This window comes from Ambystoma mexicanum, chromosome 2p (assembly GCF_040938575.1).
Source record: "Ambystoma mexicanum isolate Mex_15411 chromosome 2p, UKY_AmexF1_1, whole genome shotgun sequence".
In the NCBI taxonomy this organism is placed as follows: Eukaryota; Metazoa; Chordata; class Amphibia; order Caudata; family Ambystomatidae; genus Ambystoma; species Ambystoma mexicanum.
Genome location: NC_090923.1, coordinates 1,136,136,795 through 1,136,156,576, shown reverse-complemented (window position 1 = coordinate 1,136,156,576; position 19,782 = coordinate 1,136,136,795). Strand labels below are relative to the sequence as shown.

The 19,782-nt window shown below is 50.6% G+C and overlaps 1 protein-coding gene across 1 annotated transcript in view; it reads left to right on the top strand.

The window, feature by feature from the left end:
* HNRNPUL2 (heterogeneous nuclear ribonucleoprotein U like 2) overlaps positions 1-19,782 on the top strand; it is a 225,324-nt gene that overhangs the window by 106,310 nt on the left and 99,232 nt on the right. Inside the window, exon 8 of the mRNA XM_069645200.1 lies at positions 4,166-4,288. Coding sequence (XP_069501301.1) covers positions 4,166-4,288 — 123 coding nt within the window. The remainder of the gene's footprint in view (positions 1-4,165; positions 4,289-19,782) is intronic.

The following is a 19,782-nucleotide window of genomic DNA, read 5'->3' as shown; positions in this document are numbered from 1 at the left end:
GGGGAATTTAGCACTAAACTGAAAATTCTCCCTAACAAAGGCCAGCAACAAAGTCTTTGTACCGCTGCCATTGGAATACGTACTGCAGCTGGTGCAGGGACAAGCAAGAATGTGGACCCTTTGCTTTGAAAAACACCAGAGGTATTATCCTTGCTACTGTACCTAGCCAATCTGGGGCTCCAGGTTGGTACCATTAAAGGTTATTCATTGGCGCTATCCATCTTCAAGGGCTTGTAAAGGGGCTCACTAATGTGTTCCCTCCATCTCCCTTTCAGGTTCCCGTTTTGGGACCTCAATCTGGGGCTAAAAACGTCTGGTGTGCACCATTTGAACCTCTACATTCATGTCCCTTAAGGTTACTAACTTTTTTTTTTTCAAACTTTCTGTATTGAATTTCAATAAATAAGTACACAACACCCCTGTTAATATAGGCTAACTAGAGCCCAACCCACCTCCCCCTTAGCCAAAAGAAAAAAAAGAAATCACGTTATTACAATCAAGTTCACGCGTGTTGCACTGCTGCTGGTCCGTGCCTCTCACATCAAGAGGAAGTTCCAAATAAAACCATTTCAAGTAACCTTGCTAACCACCACTGAAATAGTCTTTATATACATCCGTGGGGTAAAGGAGAATAGGGCTGAGTCCTCCTACATATGCTCTGGGGTAGATGCAGGGATTTGGGAAGCCGAGGCATTATCCAACTGATATTGTCTGAAAGGGGGCCAGTAGTCAAACGAGCAGCTGGTGGGGGGAGGGTGGGGGCATATCTTGTTTCTCTCTCTGTTCAGACTGACTCATGACTTCTAGCCACTTCGGGAGTGTGTGGGGGGGGGGGGGGTTGGATCTCCCCCAGGACCTGGCTACTATGTATATTGCCACTACTGAAGCCATACCCAGCAGTTTTTTCCCGGTGCGGCTGCTTCCTTCGATCGGGGCTAAGAGCCATAGCTTTGGGGAGTATTCTCCCGGTGAGGACAGCATATTTATCATTGCATCTTCCAGCCCTTTCCAAAAAGGCCTAATGCGGGGGCAGCACTAGGCAACATAGCAAAAATTATCCGCTTGCATCCCTCACCTCTTACAGCTCGAGAGACTATCAGGGAAGAATTTACTTAGGGCTGCTGGAGTGTAGTAGATCTGATGAAGGAATTTGGAATGGATCATCATATAGCATGAGTTTATAGATATGTAGCGAGGCTGGATGCAGATGGATTTCCACTGGTCATCAATCAAGGTTTCCCCCAGGTCTGTTTCCCATACTTCTTTGTATCTGTGGGACCGAATGCACCGTCCGTTTCTAATCAGTTTATAGATTGTGGATACTAGTTTCCGGGGGAAAGAGGCTGCGCGATGTAGCACTGGGCAGGGTGAGGGGTGTGAGCGTGCGGGAACTCATGCTACTTATTTTTCAAAATACCTCTAATCCTGTAGTAGTACAGTAGGGTCAGGGCATTGTGTTCACCATTTATCCCAAGTCCCTCCCAGGACACAAACTGGGCGTCCTGCACCACATCGCCCAGGGACTGCACCCCCTTTGCCCGAAAGTGTTCCTTGAAGGATTTTTTCATGAGTCAACTGGGTCCCAACAATGTTGTAAATTGGAAATGTAGGTAGATAGTATGGGGAGGAGACTAACAGACGGCCTCTCTCATCCCAGGCTCTGCAGGTTATAACCAATGGTTGAATCTCACCCCTGGGAGTGCTCTCGCAGGTACCCCATAGGAGGCCCATCAGGTCATGCGGTACGCTTATTGCTCTGGCAAAATGGGAGTGAGGCGATTCAGGATTTGGGGCAGCCCACCCCGCAATGTATTGTTTCTGGGCGGCTAGATGGTAAAGATGCATGTCTGGGTACTCAAGGCCACCTCGATCATAAGGCCTTGTAAGAGTGGTGTAAACTAGTCTTGGCTGTTTTCCGGCCCAGACCAGCCTTGTCATCATCTTCCGGACCCGGGACCAGTATTGTGCAGGGGGCCACAGGGCACGTTGCTAAATATATACAGGAGTTTAGGGAGTATTACCATCTTCGCTAGTGCGATGCGAGTCGCCGGAGATATAGGAAGCAGTAACCATGCCTCCACCTTCTGTTCTAGGATCTCCAATACATGCAGATAGTTGTCCCTGTACAGGATTTCTTGTGTGGTGGATATTAAAATACCGTATCGTATCTTCTGGGGGCACCAACGGAACTCGTCGCCCTCATCAGCCCGTTATGGGTTATGGGAAGCACTTCGGATTTTGTCCAATTTGATTCTGAGCCCCGACAGTTCCCCAAATCTGAGCACCTCTTGTGTTAGGGGAGTAAGAGTCTGCCACGGGTGCTTAACATACAGCAGTATGTCGTCTGCGTATAAGGACACGATGGCGAGGTGTGCACCCAGGCTAACGCCTCTGTGCGTGTAGGTCTCGGATATGACAAGCAAGGGGCTCCATGGCAAGGGCAAATAAGACTGGGGAGAAAGGACAGTCCTGACTTGTGCCGCGAGAGGGATAGATGTGTTCGGATGTCACCCAATTGGTGTATATAGCCGCTCTAGGGGCAGTATATAGGATTTTACCCCACCGTATATATACGGTAAGCCTAACCCAGATCGTCTGAGACTTCAAAAAGAAAGGGCCATTCATCCGAATCAAAGGCCTTCTCTGCGTCGAGCGGCCACCGCTTTTGTCACAGCTGGGTTTACATTGTGCATGAGTAAAGAGACGCCATAGATTATGTTGGGTAGAATGACCAGGGATGAACCCTGGCTTGGTCCGGCAGAACCACAGCCGGCATGTGAGGCAGGATACGTGCAGTGAGAATTTTGGCTAGGGAGGGTTACTAACTTTCAAGACCATCTTGTTGATGGCACTAACTTCAGCCCGTAGAGTGAGTGAGTTGCAGGCACTATCCTCAAAACCTGCTTTTACAGTGTTTCACAAGGACAGGGTATCCTGAGGGTTAAGCCTTAATTTTTACCTAAGGTCATTTCAGACCTTCATTTAGGACAAAAGATTTTGTTACCCACTTTCTACCCTCCATCTCATCCTGGCAAGGAGGAGGAGAGGTTTCACAGACTCAGTCCACGTAGGGCCCTGAGCTTTTACATTTCAAGGTTATCAAAACTTGGCCTGGACGACCAACTATTCATAGATTATGCGGGTCAAAAACTGTGTCGGGCTGTGTCAAAGCAAACCTTATCCAGATGGCTTATTCTAGCCATTTTACAATGCTGCAGGCTGCCGGGCAAGGGTCCTCCAGAAGGCTTAAGGGCCCATTCCACTACGGCATGACTACCTCCTCTGCTTTGCAAAGGGGTGTTCCTATTAAAAACATTTGTGAGGCAGCTACATGGTCCACAATATACACTTTTGCTAAGAATTACTGCCTTGATTCTACCCTAAGCCAGGATGGAAGCTTTGGAAAAGCTGTCCTCCATTCGGTTGATGGAAACCATTAATAACAAAATTCTTACTCCCTCCACCAAACCTAACACTGCTTTGGTAGTCTATCAAAGGTGAGGAATACGTGGCAGGAAACAATCCATTTGAAGAAAAAGCTACTTACCCCTGGTAACGTTCTTTCGACTAGATGTTCTTCCCACGTTTCATCATTGCCCTGCCAGCCTACCCCCTCAGAATTTCCCATGCTTTTAGAGCTTTTGCTCAATCAAAGCTTATACGATCAAAACCGTTTTGATGCGGGTAGTTCTACTTAAGAATGAAAAACAGAATTGAAGCCAATGGGTGCTGCGCATGCTATTTATGCCTTTGATGACCTCTTTGGGACGGAGGCCCACGAGGGACTTTGAGTCGACTGCATCAACGTGCCGTGGCATCTGCCGAATTATTTTGCTGAAGATGCATATGGACTATCAAAGATGAATGCGTGGGAGGACCCATCCAGTTTAAAGAACATTACCCGGGGTAAGTAACTTGTTCTTCTCCCTCCTAAGTTAAGCCTTGCAACTATGTCATTGCTACCATAATGTCAGGTGGTGCAACCTTCTACTAAGAGTTGGAGTTTCTGCGTTGCCCAATGTATAGTTTTACAAAGTCTCTTGGGGTGAACTTTAGAAATACTGTCCTAACAGAGCATCTGGGTGCAATCCATGCTTACTTTTCCAAATAAATTTAATTTTCTTTGCTACATATTCCTTCAACATTTCCCCTTGCCTCTACACAGGTGCTGTTGATGGTTGGCCTCCCCGGAGCAGGGAAGACCCATTGGGTTCGTAAACATGTAAGGGAGCATCCAGAGAAGCGCTACAGCATCCTGGGCACAGATGGTCTCTTAAATCAAATGAGGGTAAGATTGCAGACCTCGACTTTATCTGGGTGTTGTGTATCTTGTTCCTTGTTTTTTTTTTTTCTTTCTTTCTTTTTTTTGCCTCCTTCTCAGACCCTGTACACCCCGCCCCAACCTCCCCTTGAGAGAGCAGCCCAGGCTGAAATATTAGGTGTTGGGGTGGTTAACAGGTAGTTGCTTTTCGTTAATACCCAGTAAAAGAATGACCACACACTGTATTTTGTAACAAAATCTTTATGGAAGTAAAGGCAGAGAAAAAACAATACTCAAAAGATGCACATCTTTGTAAACTGCACATTCCACAATGTATCGGGTAAATTAGTTTTAAGGTTTTTTTTTTTAAGTCCATACTGAGTCCCACCGAGAGAAAAGGTAGCAGCAGGTAAAAAGATTTTCTATCTAGGCTGGCAATTGAAAGAGGGAGACCAGTAATGCGACTAAGGGGGGAGGGAGGGGGTCTTTGGCAGGAAAGTTACCTTTTTACCAAATCAGTTCCTGAAGTTCCGTATTGGATGATCACCTAATGCTTGTTCCACAGAACTACATCAGCACCCTGCTGACTAAGGAATTTGGCCCAAAGATGCTGCAAATGGCCGCTGGGCCTCCAGAGTGTCTGAAAAGGGGATCCTCAGACAGGTGCGGTGCACAAACTGAACCTTCATAAAACAAATCCTACCAAACGGGGCCATAAATGGAAGGGACAAAGTCCCATGAGGCTGGTACTAAGGTTGGCTGAGAACCTGCCCACAAGCAGGAGCATAAAGCAACAGAAAGGTACTGCAACCACCAAAAAATTTCAACTTGGGGATTTTTATTTTTTTACCCCAAAGCCCCGGGGTAAAAAAAATATATATTTATACCATATATATTTCTGATGCTTATGAATCTGCTTAGAATCACATGCTGTGAATATAGTCTGACATCTAGTGGTAATCGCAGAGTATTGCATCTTTATTTTGAAGATCAAAAGGGGACATCGACGTGGGAGCGTGACTAACACTATCCCTAATGTGCCGTGTAGTGTACCCAAAAACCCTCCCGTGTCGAGGTCCCTCATGTTTTTTCCGCCCAACTAGTTGGTCGCCTTATGCAGAGCTTGCAAGAGTTAATATTGCTCAATATTGTTTCTTTGTCCCACGACCTACAGTCGTCTAGTCTCCCGACTACTCCTTTTCGACGACTGCTTTATGGACTTCCTGCCGCTGAAGACATCCACTATTGCTCGAGTGACTGGTGTACTGATCGACATCTGTCGACCGCCTGGCCTCTGCCCTACGGCCAGGCCCTTACAGTAGGGGGAGTGGGGCCCTGGGTTTATTCTTTTTCAAAAATGCATTTCTTTTTCCCTTCTCTTTTCCGATTTGGTCTGGCTGCCATCTACCTCTATGGAGAGGCTGTCGTGTAATGGCAAATTCCCTTGGAAGAACACATGTTGCTGTTGCAATAGGTGTGTACCTCGATCACAAGCGTTTTTGTAAGTCCTGCATGCTCTTTCGTCCCAAGACGTTAAAGGACGCACGGAACAAACTCCCACCGCAGTACAAATCCTTTAACATAGATAACTCCACCATCACATTCTCTACTGCAGTAAAAACGTTAGGAGTATACCTTGACTCCACTCTTTCCATGACACGGCAAGTCAATGCCATAGCCTCCTCTGCCGCACTCACCACGAAGATAATCAACGCCATTAAACCCTTCCTATCCACCAAAAACTGCTTGGCCGTAGCTAAAGCCACAGTAGGTACTAAATTGGACTATTGCAATGCTCTCTTCCTGGGCACGTCTGCACAAAACTTAAAAAAAATGCAAGTCACACAAAACAATGCTCTAAGAGCAGCCCTAAGCATCCCTAAAAGGGAGCACATCTCCCAAGCCAGGAAAGAAGCCCACTGGCTACCAATAAAAGAACGGATACTATTTAAATCCATGGCCATCACCCACAGATGCCTCTCAGCCAAGGCTCCGCCCTATCTTTCTGAAAGAATCACCCTTAACACATCCACTAGACCCACAAGGTCACACATGACCAACCAGACCTACGTACCCACATTCAAAAGAAGCAAAGCCGGGGGGTCTAGCTTCCAACACTTAGCACCCAAAAACTGGAACACACTCCCCACAGCGCTTAGGAACGAAAACTCTTACCATGTCTTCCGCAGACTACTAAAAACCACGCTGTTTAACTAACTCCACCCCACCGTCCTAACTGTTTTTTCACAACTGTATATAAATAAGCACAACTGTATATAAAAATGCATTTATGTTCAGCAATGTATCTATATCCATACCATGTTTGCCTGTAACAAGTAAGAATGCTTTCAGCGCCACGATGCCCCTGGGTAGATGTGCGCTATACAAATCCAAATAAATAAGTCATTCCCAGGTGGCGCCGTCGCTCCAGCGGCAGCCCTGGCTCCAACCTGGTGTCACAACCTCTACCCCTACAACCCCTGCCTCCACCAATCCAGTAACCCAATCACATACAAGTGCCCCCATACCCTCTCATTGGGCTCACAGGATTCCACAAGGCACCATAACATGGGGAGTCTGGAAACAACCCAGCTGGACCAGGGCATGGCGCGCCTGGCACCAGCTACATTGCTCAACACTGGGCTAAACACCCAACATGGAGGGATAGCAGTCCCGAAGGAACTCCTGGGCAGCGGTCTAGTCTCTGGGTGTGGCTGGCTATTTAAGCCACACCCAGGCATGATTCCACGCTTCGCGTTGAATTGCCCAAAGGCAACTGAGCGCTCACTGTTTCAGGTGATTCCTCAGCCATCTGCAGCAGCCACTGAGATCTGGGCCTCTCGCAGCGCACTAAATTCCCGCTCTGGCCCTCCAGTCTTCTCAGAGTTCCCACTTACATGTTTCTGGCTCCCGCAACGTCCCCAGGTGCTCCCAGCATTTCCGCGGGCCGGCGGCTTCAGTCTTCTGATCACGTTGTTCCGGCTCTGCCCCTGGCACTCTGCAACTCTTCACTCCGCGACTCTTCAGCTCCCAACCTCCAGGTCAGCACACGAGCCCTTCTCCATTCCGGCACTCCGGACCCTGTAAAAGCAAAACATATGCGTTAAGAGGCAACGCGTGCAGATGACATTTTGCATTTAAAGGGACATGCAGCTGATCAGCAAAGGCAGAAAACGTGCAACAGACTAAGCCTGCAAGAGGGAAGAGGCTTCCAAAACCGAAAGAAAAGCGCACATAACTGGCAACAGAAGGCTAAAGAGCATTGAGCAACCGAGAATGCATACTCAACAAACAGGCAGAAGAAGTGCACAAGAAGGACAGTAAGCAAGAAGGAAAGCAAGAGCATTGGGACTCTTCACATGCCCTAAAGCGCAGCAAGCAGCTATCCAATGCCACAGCAGGCCTGGACGTGGATGCCATCATTGAAGTAACTGATGGTGCTGGACTATTGCGCCCCTGCTGAGAAAAGAGAGCAGGACGGAGAGCCTACTACCTAATCTACCTCATTACATAAGGTGAGCGCACACTCACTCACTTCACAGAAGGGGGGGGGGTTGGGAGGGGTTAGTTCTTCACAAGCCCCTAGCACTCACAATTGCCTTGTGTTATTGATTCCCCACCCAGAGGCAGTCATCCCTAAGGAGGCGACCCAAAGAATAAGCACAGCACGGAGGATACAGATACTCCCGCACAGCTAAGGTGAGCTTAACACCTGGAAGCCGTAGACCTTTCAGCGGAACATGCCCGGCCCGACACACAGGCCACTGGCTCGGTTACACCCGGCTACAAGGGCACACATGCACCACCTAAGCCCAAACACCACCCCTAAGGCCTCCTCGATGGACACATCGACGAAGCGAGTAACACCAACAGGCCCGCCATAAACTTGCGTGTCTTCTGAACCTTGCGGTTCCGTGCCTTCCGCAACTGTCTTCTCATAATGCAACTGGGCTTTCCTCTCATAAGGGCGGCCCCCCAAAAAAACACACGGTCACTCACCTGCCGTTAAAGGGCGAGCAAGTTCATAAGGCTTTGGTGGAATCGTCAACCACGACGACGCCTGCACACGTGTCGAGACCTAACATTCAGCCGCCGAAAATCTGCAAGAGTCTTGCGCTATTATTTTGGCAACAGGAGAACATGGGGCACCCCTCTCGTTGAGAGGGATATTCTGAATCCCCCCAGCCTCTCTCCAATGCTTTATCCAGAAAATCTCCCCCTTCTGACCAGCCCTTTCCACCTCCCGACTCTTCTGCATCTTTCCTGTGGACTAGGCAGAGATTTGAGAATTATATTGACAGGATGGCCCAATTTATAGATTTCTCAGATACATTATATCACTCCCAAGAGACCTTGGGAGGACTCCTCCTGCCCCCTTCATACACCAGTCCACCAAGAGCAGGTCTTTGATTACTCTGAACAGGAGAAGACCTATGAGGACAATCTTTTTGATCAGGACACAGCTGACCAGGGCCCGGACTGGGATCAGGGTCGGCCAGCAGATCAGGGGCCTTGGCTTTCACCCACATACCCCTGACCCGGACATTATTCGTCTAGATCCTCCGTCTTCACCTCAACAAAGGCAGTCATCACCTGTGGATGACCAAATGTTGTTTAATGCCATTTTAAAGATCGCTACACAGGAGACAGACCCAGATGGTGACATTGTTGAAAATATTCTCAAGGAGAAGCCTCCCACGAGTCCGGCTATTCTTTTACTTCAATAAAGAACCACCAAGCTCCTTCTTTGTCACCATCCCTCACAAGGACAATCAACCCTCAATGTTGAGAAATTGTTCTCCAGCATGGAGTCTGGCATGGATTTACATGCCCATGAATATTCCCTGTCGTCAGGCTGGGAATCCTCGGTAAAGAAAAAATCAGTTTCGTTTATAGTTCCTTTCTCCTAACAACCAATCACTGATCTCTGGGTCATACTGCCCCCAGCCAATGACTACCCTCTACCTAAGCCCCTCCTCTGGCAGCCATCTTCATATTTGTACCGCACGTTCAAGTGTTGGTATTCCTCGTGCTATAGCTCTCGAGCTTCTACTGCGTTTTGCGTTTTTATTTTTTGAGTTTTGCTCCATTTTTCGGTCAATTGAGCCTCAAGCTCCATTGATCATCAACTTACTAACGGGGACCCGTTTTTCGGAACTTTCTACGCCCCAAGTTCACTTCTCTGAGGATGCCAGAAGATTCTTGGATGCCTACACCACATGGACATGGCTGAAAATCAAGGCAACTCGACACCTCTGTTCAGGATCTGCCCATGATGCGGGCTACAGAACATTTTCCTGGAGGATGGGCACTCCATGTGCCTTTATTGCCTACATTCGGACTGCTCACTCGTGGAGGAGGCCTGTGCGTTCTGCAAGCACATGTCTTCCCGCACCATGAAGGACCCGTCGCAAGTGGCTCGCCAAGTGGCTGGAGACTAAGAACCCGGCGGCAGGTGAGCTGCGGTCTTCTAAGACCTTTTGAGGGCACGACGAGGGCCTAACAGAAGGCAAAGCACTGCGAGTCCTCGGGCACCGGGAGTGATGTTACAGGCTCTGCAGCGGCCAGGCTGGGTGCAGCATCGCCGATGCCGAGAACCACGAGTCAATGCTCCGGCTCAACGAAGAAAAGTCGGATCACCCGGGTAAGGTTCTGGAGAAGGCCCGATCGACTCAGACGGAGAAAGTCAAGGGAGAGCAAGGCGCTGACCCTCCTCCGCGACCCCCCCTCTCCTCCCCCCCCCCCCCCCCCCCCGCACTGTGAAGGCCTCAAACGCGCCCAAGGTCGTAAAGACCCAGGTTCACCAGGCGAAGCAGTCTATTGAGGGAGTGGTGGCGTCCCTAGGAAGCCCGCGGATACGGGTTCCCAGGAGACATCCACCAAGGCGAAGTTTCCCTGCCCGCCCGCAGGGAATCGTCCTTTCTGCCCATTGTGAAGACTCCTGTGAAGACGATGCCTATCCTCTCCCTGAGACAGTCTCCCCTGGCCGAGAAGAGGGGGGCGGGCGCAGTGGCCCAGCTGGACTCGGAGCTCTCTTCCGACGATAAGCTTTCAAGCCTGACAACAGTGCCTGAGAAGACGGGCGTTGAGGCCAGGTCCTAGCGACAAGACAAGGGAACTGACGAGGAACGGCAGGGCAGTGAGGAACCGGACGCCACTTCCAACGCTCAGTCGCAACCACCTCCACCACCGACGGACAGGTCGGAGGACATCCTACTAGCTCTGTGCACTGAGATACGGACAAGGTTGCCCACGTCGCCAACGGGCGATCCAGGCCTGAACCTTCAGAGGATCCACCAGCTAAAAGGAGACGAGTCCATCCTCCTTCGCCGTACCATCCCTCCATCCCCTCTGCCGAGGGACAAGACGGAGCCGGATATGGCGACGACGAGTACAGGAGACGGCGACTACAATGGATCAGATCTCACGTCGCCGGTACCCAGGGCTTCTCCCCCCGACGAGATCGGCTCCTTCCACTCTATGATCTCTAGGGCCTCGGAGCTGTTTCAGCTCAACCCTGACGAAAAGAGAAGGGAGGGATTCCTTTATCAACAACGAGAGGCCAAGAGGAAGACCGTGCTCTCGATCCCGTTGTTGGACGACATTTGGGAAGAAGGGCTGAGAGACCGGTACAAGAAGAAATACCGGGTTCCAGACTCTGCACCGAAATGTCTGCACCAGAATGTCTCGGAGCGCAGCCGTCCCCGGACACACTGGTCTCGGCGGCAGCCAGGAAGAAATCTGCAGGTTTGGCGGCATCGACTTCAACTACCCCACCGAACGGTTAGGGAAAGAAGCTAGACGCCATGGGACAGGTCATCTTGGCGACGACGACCATTAAGGCAGCCAACGCTCTCGCCATCGTGGCCCGCTACGACAGGGAGCTGTGGTTTAAACTCAGACCATGCCATCACGGTGGCCACGGACATCGCCGACACCGGGTTCTGCCAGATGAGCAACAGTGTTTGCCTTCGTTGACGTGGTTGGCTCAAGGCCACAAACTTCTGTCAGGACGTCCAGACAAGGGTAGTGGACATGCCCTTCGACAGGGACAACTTGTTCGGCAAGACAGTGGACGAGTCGCTGCAGGCCATTGAGGCAGACACCGCGAAGGCCGTCCTTTCAGGCTTCCGGAGGCAAGTCACAAGGTGCCGCCAAAGGATTAGGTGGCAGCTTTTCCCCGTACCGCAGCAAAGCCAGAGGAAATCGTTGTCGCCAAGGGGCCCATGGTGGTGCGGCCTTGGACTGAACCGGCTGTGATGTTGGGCCCCCACACGAGCACCCCAGTGGGAGGCCGGCTGGCGAACTTCGTCGGCATGTGGAAATCTATCCCCACTGACCGTTGGGTGCTGGGATGCCCCGGCCCACGGACACACTCTTGAGTTCCAAAGAAAGTGTCCCCATTTTCCACCTGTGGCCAGTAAAGAAAACCACGTTCTGCAACTGCTTCTAGAGGTACGAGCAATGCTGAAAAAGGGCGCGATAGAACTCGTCCTGAAGAGGCTGCAGGGTTCTGGAGTAAACTCGCGGTACTTCCTCGTCCGAAAGAAGACCGGCGGTTGGCAGCCCATTCTAGAGCTCCACCGCCTCAGCAAATGCATCAAGTCCCAGAAGTTCCGGATGGTCACCCTTCAGCACGTGCTGGGAGCTGGAGGAAGGAGATTACCTGTCGTCACTGGACTTGGAGGATGCTTATTTCCACATCCCCATCCAACGGGGGCATCGATGGCTCCTGCGCTTTGTGGTCCAAGGACAGCACTATCAATTCAAAGCCCTTCCCTTTGGTTTGAAGTCTACTCCAATGGCCTTCAAATGCCTGGCACCGGTGGTGGTGCATCTGCGCCTGCATGGGGTCCACGTCTACCCCTATCTGGAAGATTGGCTCATCCGGGCGAAATCGAGGGAACTCGCTGTCGAACACGCAGCGAGGACCTTCCGCCTGCTCACGGGACTGGGGTTCTCGATAAACTATGCAAAGTCCTGCTTGGTGCCATTGCAGGGCACTCGGTTCCTGGGGTCCAGGCTCAACACAGTGGTGCGCCTGGCCTCACCGTCTGAGGACAGGATAAAAGCCATCCAGGGCAAGGTACAACGGCTGTTGGCCATGGAAGTTGCCAGGGCGAGGTCCATCAAGTCCCTGCTTGGCATGATGTCATGCATCTACCTCATTCGGCTGTGCAGGCTGCGGATGAGGCTGCTGCAGAAGTTCCTCGACGCCCGTTGGATACAAGTGTTGGGAAGCTTCGAGGACCAGATCGTCCTCAACGAGACATTCAGTCGAGCGATTCGGTGGTGGGGCAACCGCACGCATCTAGCGGCAGGTACACACTTTCTGACCCCAGCACATCAGGAGACGGTGACGACGGACGCCTCCCTGGAGGGATGGGGCGCACACACCGGAGATCTACATGCAAGAGGCCTTTGGCTACCGGAGGAGAAGTCATTGCACATCAACGTTCTGGAACTCTGGGCCGTGTTTTGGGCCCTCGGATCATTCCTCCCGTCCCTCAAGAGCAAGGTGGTGCGGGTCTTCACCGACAACACCACCACAGTGTTCTACATTCGGAAGCAGGGGGGCACCAGACTGTTACTTCTGCGACTCATCAGTCAACTCAGACGGTCCCGGTGCAGAATGATCCTCGTCGCACTGGTGTGGCCAAGGCAGATCTGGTTCCCGGACCTTCTGGACATGTCGGTGTCCCCTCCAGTCAAGCTTCTGGCAGATGCAGATCTTCTCGTCAGGGAAGGAGGCGCAATTCTGCACCAAGACCCAGGGTCGCTGAACCTGCAGGACTGGCTCCTGCAGCACTAGAGTTTGGAGGGTATGAGATCCCGACTGACTGCAAGGAGGTGCTTGCAAAGGCCAGGGCTTCTTCGACTCGAGAGCTATGGACATAAATGGAAGAGGTTCACCATCTGGTGCCGTGCACAGAAGATAAACCCTCTACGGATTACGGCCCCTCAAGTGCTACTGTACTTGCTGTCGCTGGCCAACGCGGGGCTGGCACACCCTTCCATCAAAATTCATCTGACGGCTATCTCCTGATATACCAGAACTCGGTAGCGGTCATCGCTGTGGTCGCATCGCCTGGTTAAGGAGTTCATGAAAGGACTTTTCCGCTCGTTCCCGCCGGTGAAGGCTCAGGCCCCGGCGTGGTGTAACGCTCACCTGATTCCCACGGAGGCGCTGGTCCCGGCTGAACTGTTATAGTCTCTTCAATTGAGAAGCGTAGAGCTCGGATGACTCGCTGTACTGGGCTTCCTCTTATTGACCGTCTGGCTTGCAGGGTAAGGTATGGGAATTTCAATGACATCTCAATAATGTCCCTTGTTTTCTGTTTTCAGGTCTTGAGATGTTGCGGGCGTTGTTCGTCCGTTGCCGTTGCACGTGAAGAAACACGTAAGTATTAGGCTTTCTTGCAGTCTTTAATGGCACTTAAATAATGTCTTTTCTTGTTTTCAGTTGCCGGGCTGCTGCGGTTGAAGAGATCGTAATACGCGCACAAAAGCAGGTAAGAAAAGTAAATGCGGCCGCCTTCACCCGATTCCTACTTAACAATGTTCTTTGTCTTTACAGGTGCCGTTAGGCCGCTGAAGAGAAGGCCGCGAAGAATCCGTGAAAGCACAGATGGATCAGGTAAGCGAGCGCGGCTGAGAACGTGTTGCAACTTGCTAACCTTATGTTTCTTTTGCTTGCAGGTTCTGCCGGTGTCTGGATTCCTGGATGGTAAGTATAGTTCTCGTGTCTTTCTTCCACAGGTTGCTGAGCTGAAGCTGGAGATGTCACTGGAATGCTGGAGCTGACTCGGTGAGCGTCCTGCTGCAGATGCAGAATAACGCAAAGCACGTTTTCCCAATCGGGTGTGGTTTAAATAGTGTTGGAGTGATTGGGTGTCTTCTTCCTCAGCCTCGCCCAGGTAAGAGTTCCTGTGTTCCAGAGCTAAGGAGTGGCACCAGCCCCACCCATGTAAGAAAGTAGTCCCAGTTCAGGGAATAGTTCCTCCCAGCAGAAGGCTGGGGACTTCATCCTGCCAGCATTTGCAAAGGTGAGTATGCAGCATGGTCTGCTACAGGTAGGTCCACCCAAGCACCTTTGCAAGAATTATGAGCCCGGTGCTGGGACTGAGGTTCCTTATGAGCCTGGCCAGGACATGGTCCAAAGGGCCCCAATAGGGGTTTGCTGGAGCCGGGGACGAGGGTCGTGAGCCTGCTTCCGGGGATGCTGGGCTTCACTTGGCTTCTCGGGAGCAGTGCTCATGACACGTGGGCACTCAATGTGGTGCGAGCTAGGCTCATGGGTCATTCGTACGAGCCTCTGCATTCAGTGCCTCTGAAATTCCTATCGTGGAAGACGGCGTTTCCAGGTGGCTCTCCGGCTGCATCACCATTGTCATCGGTCGGCAAACCAACCGTTGCCTGCCTGTCCGAGAGCCCATTCGGCCAGAGCGATTGCTGCAACTACGGCGTTCCGGTCTGGTGTGCCCCTACTGGACATCTGCAGGGCTGCTACGTGGAGGTTGACGCACACCTTCACGAGATTCTACTGCGTCAACCGGGATTCTAGGGAGGAGTCCAGAGTCGGCCAAGCATGGCTGCGCAACCTGTTCGCTTGAAGGTGAGCCTGGTGAGGAGGTAATAGATACTTAATGTTGAGCCTTGCCACCTCCCGTCGTTGTGCATGTGTGTACTGCTATGTATTCTTTATTCATGAGCATGTGAATCCATGCCAGACCCCATGCTGAGAAGTTAAAAGTTACTTACCTGTAACTGTTGTTCTGCAGCATGGGTCTGGCATGGATTCACAAGCGAACCCTCCCGCCTACCTCTGCGGCTCTTCTCTTGGTCCTACTGCGACTTTACATGCTACCAAATCTGAAGATGGGTGCCAGAGGGGAGGGGCTTAGGTAGAGGGCAGTCATTGGCTGGGGGCAGTATGACCCATAGATCAGTGATTGGTTATTAGGAGAAAGACAGTTCAGAAACGAAACTGATGTTTTCTTTATTGATGATTCCCAACCTGAAGGGGAATATTCATGAGCATGTAAATTCATGCCAGACCCATGCTGGGGAACAGTTAGTAAGTAACTTGTTCCTTTTCCCACTCTCATGTGTTTTGAAATGTGTTTTACTCTTGTGTTTTCTTTGGTTATGGCGTTTTAGACCACTCCATAGGCATCATCCTTTCACGTGTCACACAGCCCCCTCAGCCCCCTGGCACAGGGAAACCTTTTCAGGCTTTCCCAAGGTTTACCTTCTCTGGGATAAACTGTTTCCCAGAGTAAAAAAAGTGAAATTGACTTTACTAGTCTTTTTTTAAATTCCTAGACCCAGCATGCCCTAACTTACAATAGAGTGCTGAAGGGGTTACTTAGTATACCCTGTGTCTAGATACTCATGTAGCAGTCAAATGCTACCCTTTCCTATCGAAATGGCTGGTGGCAGTGAGTTACAACAAACTTCCATGATTTTTCCTGACCGCGAACTTCGGTAGCGTTAAATTGCGGGAGCCATGTTTTTCAAGATGCCGCCTGAGCCCACTCTGTAAAAACAGGTCCTGGTTTTCTTTTTTCACTGTTTCTTTGTGGAAAGGTCCTCCCTAGAGTTTTGCTCTGCTCGCCAAACCAGGTTTGATTCCTTTGTTTATTCGCCTTTGGCGGGCTTCAGGACTGAAGACCGCCTCTGGCGCCTGAGTGTCTGGGGTGGGCAGGAAGTGAGGGAGGTGTCCGAAACTCCCTGTACGTAGTCTCCTAGGAGACCCAAATGCACTCTGGCGTGACTGGTTGGCTGACTGTCCAGCAAGGAGTGTCAGCTAGGCTGGAATGAATGGGAGGAAACTGGATAAAAGGCGAGTCTCTTGAAGAGTAGACCACTGGAACTAAAGAACCGAAGACTAGCTTTAAGAGGACTCCTGCTGCAACTCCTGGACCGTTGGTTTGCCCGGTAGCCCTGCTGCAGGTCTGAATCACTAAGTTCATCTCGACAGAGAAGCCCTGCAAGGACGACTTCTCCCTTTGAGTTGGTGGGACCAATCAACTCGACACTAACCCACCTGGATACCATTCTCGGAGCTGGTTCTATTTTCCTCAGAGTGCTGCAGGAAACCGAATAACCAGGGAGAGGGACACCAGTTTGTGTGCTTGACTACAGCTACCGGAATTGAAGATTTGCCAGTTGCCAGCTTTTTGATTAATCCAAGTGCAGTGCAGGAGTCCCCCCTACGTCCTCCTTTTGTCCCCACGACAACTGCCAGGAACAGAAGTCACCAGCTGCATCTTTTTATTCAGTTGTAAAGGTACTGTAAAACCAGACAGAGTACACGCCTCTTACAGTGAAGTGCTTGAAACTTTCCCAACTCGCAGGCCTAATCAGCTTGTGACCAACATATGATTCTTCTTTCTACAAACTATTCCTAAGAACTGTTGCAGAGACTTTTCCGTTTATCTACCAGAACTGCTTTATCCTATCCAAGTCTTTAGCCAAGCCTATTGAAATGAATTAACTCCTCAGGTGAACTCTAAATATCTGCACTGCCTAAGAAATAACTGTATTCTTTCTATGTTCTGATAACCTATGCCTTTTTGCTCCTCCTTCAAAGAATTCTGAATAGTGTACAGTACTGAAATATATATGTGTGTGATTATATTGCCTCCTTCTTATGAATGTTTTATAACTGACAGTTAAATTAATAAGTATTTAACAAAGAAACCTTGAGTGTAAGAGTTTATTTGAACATGTGTGATTGTCGACCTCTGTGTAACATCATTACAGCTCACATTCCCTCTTGAGATGAGCCTGGCTGCTCACCTCAGCTACCAAAAACTGTGTAGTACAGACTTGTACCAAAGGTTGGTTTTGCTTACACCTGTAGTCCTAGCTGTGTAGTGGTCCCAAAGGGTACTGCATACAAACGTTGTCTAGCCGTGCTGGTCGCAGAAGATTAACCCTCTGAGGGTCACTGCCCCCAAGTCCTTCCGTACTTGTTGTCATTGGCTAAATCTGGGCTGGTGCACGCCTCCATCAAGGTGCATCTGGCGGCTATCTCCCGCTACACCCGATCTCCAGGGCGGTCTTCCCTATGGTCACACCGTTTAGCCAAAGAGTTCATCAAGGGACTGTTCCGTTCGTTCCCTACGTTGTAGGCCCCAGCCCCTGCGTGGGAACTCAGCGTGGTAAGGACTACCCTCAAGGGTTTCTGTCTTGGAAAACAGCTTTCCTCGTGGCCATCACCTCTGCCAGAAGAGTAGGTGAGATCCAGGCCCTGCCCTGCAAGCAGCCTGATTTGACTTTCCACGAGGCGAGGGTGGTGCTGCGGATGCACCCCTCCTTCATGCTCAAGGTCCCATCGGAATTTCATCTCAACAAACCCTTGGTGTGTTGCCTGTCTTATTTTTTTTTTTTTTTGATGCCTTTGTCGCCAACTGAAAGGACTTTGCACTTGCTAGATGTGGCTCGAGAGCTAGTTTTATGTGGCCCGCAAGAAGCGATTCCAGAAGACGTCTCAGCTTTTTTTGTGAACTTTGGTCCTGTGGACCACGGGAAGGCCTTGTCTATGGTGGCTCTCTGGCTGCATCACTCATTGTCAACAGTTGGCAAACCGACCGCTTCCTGGCCATCCGAGAGCCCATTCTACCAGAGCAATCGATGCGACGACGGGGTTCCTGTCTGGTGTGCCCCTGCTGGACATTTACAGGGCTGCTACGTGGAGGTCAATGCACACCTTCGCAAAATTCTACTGCGTCGACAGGGATTCCAGGGAGGAATCCAGAGACGGCCAAGCAGTGCTGCGCAACCCGTTTGCTTGATTGCTTCTGAGCCTTGCCACCTCCTGTGGTTGTGTAATTATGTACTGCTGTTTATTCTTTATTCATGAGCATTTGAATCCTTGCCAGACGCCATGCTGTAGCAGGAACAAGTTACTTACCTGTAACTGTTGTTCCCCAGCATAGGTCTGGCATGGATTCACATGACAACCCTCCCGCCTGCCCCTCTGCGGCTCTTCTCTTGGTGCTACTGCCACTTTACGTGCTACCAAATCTGAAGATTGCTGCCTGAGGAGGGGCTTTGGGAGAGGGCAGTCATGGCTGTGGGTCAGTATGACCCATAGCTCAGTGATTGGTTTATAGGAGGAAGACTGTTTATAAACGAAAGTTTGTTTTTTCTTTACCGAAGATTCCCAGCCTGAGGCCGGGGAGTAGTCATGAGCTTGTGAATCCATGCCAGACCCATGCTGGAGAACAGTTACGTAAGTAACTTGGTCCTTATTTGGCAATGCGGTCTATGACGCCCTGGTGTATAAGAAAGAGTGTGAGATGCTGAAGTTGAAGGCCACCAGCGAGGAGGCTCAAATTCTCACTGTTCATTTTGTGGTCAATCGGTCTCCCGGTCTCCCCATAATCAATATGGCGCTGTAAGTACACCATGGTCCTCAGGCCAAGGCTCGTCTGGTAACAGCCAGTACCAGTAGAGAGGTCAACATAGAGGTAAGAACTCACTCCAAGGGGCTCCCCGGCCTCCACCTCAGTGACTCACCGGTTTGGGTCCCCTCCCAGGCCTCTCTGGTCAGAGGACACTTGTCATAATTCATCCACGCATGCGAGGGGAGATTGGGGGTCACATCAGACCAGTGGGTGTTGAGGACAGTCACCCACGGTTACTGCATAGAGTTCCACCGGCCACCACCCACCAAAGAGCAGACGATCATCACCAGCACATCTGCAAATCCTGTTGGAAGAGGTGCTGATCCTTCTGGAAAAGGGCGCCATAGAAGTCGTCCCCATGCACCGGGCAAACAAGGGTATTTATTCAGTGTACTTCCTTGCACCCAAAAAAAGTACCTACGGTTCATGATGGAGGACACCCATCAGTGCAAGGTTCTTCTTTTCGGCATTGCCTAAGCTCCACGGATGTTCACGAAGGTACTGGCGGTAGTAGATGCTCACCTGCGCAGGCAGTCTATTCCAGTTGATCATTACAGCGATTGACTGGCTAATAACGGGATTTGTACGGAACATGCCTAACAAATACCCACAAGACAGTTCTCCAGCATGGGGTCTGGCATCGATTTACATGCTCATGAATATTCCCGGTGGTCAGGCTGGGTGTCTTCAGTGAAAGAAAAAACTGTTTCAATTTTGGTTTCTAAACTGTCTTTCTCCTATAAACCAATCGCTGAACACTGGGTCATACTGGCCTCTGCCAATGACTGCCCTCTACCTAAGCCCCTCCTCTGGCAGCCATCTTCAGATTTTTACTGCACGTTCAAGTGTTGGGAGTCCTTGCGTTTCGCTCTTCGCGCTTTCTGCGTATTGTCACGTTTTTTGGTAGGAGAAGTGTTTTCGGTTCAGTTGAGCCCGTATGCTCAATTGCTTATCCTTCCGGGGTCTCTGCCAAGCGGGTCCCACATCTGTCAGAGCACCTTCATAGTATGCCTCGATCTCCAACCACCGCTCCAGCTCTTCCTCCAAGAGGAAGTCCGCTACCCCAGGAAAGCTGCGGGAGAAACCGGAGAAGGCCAAACAGGA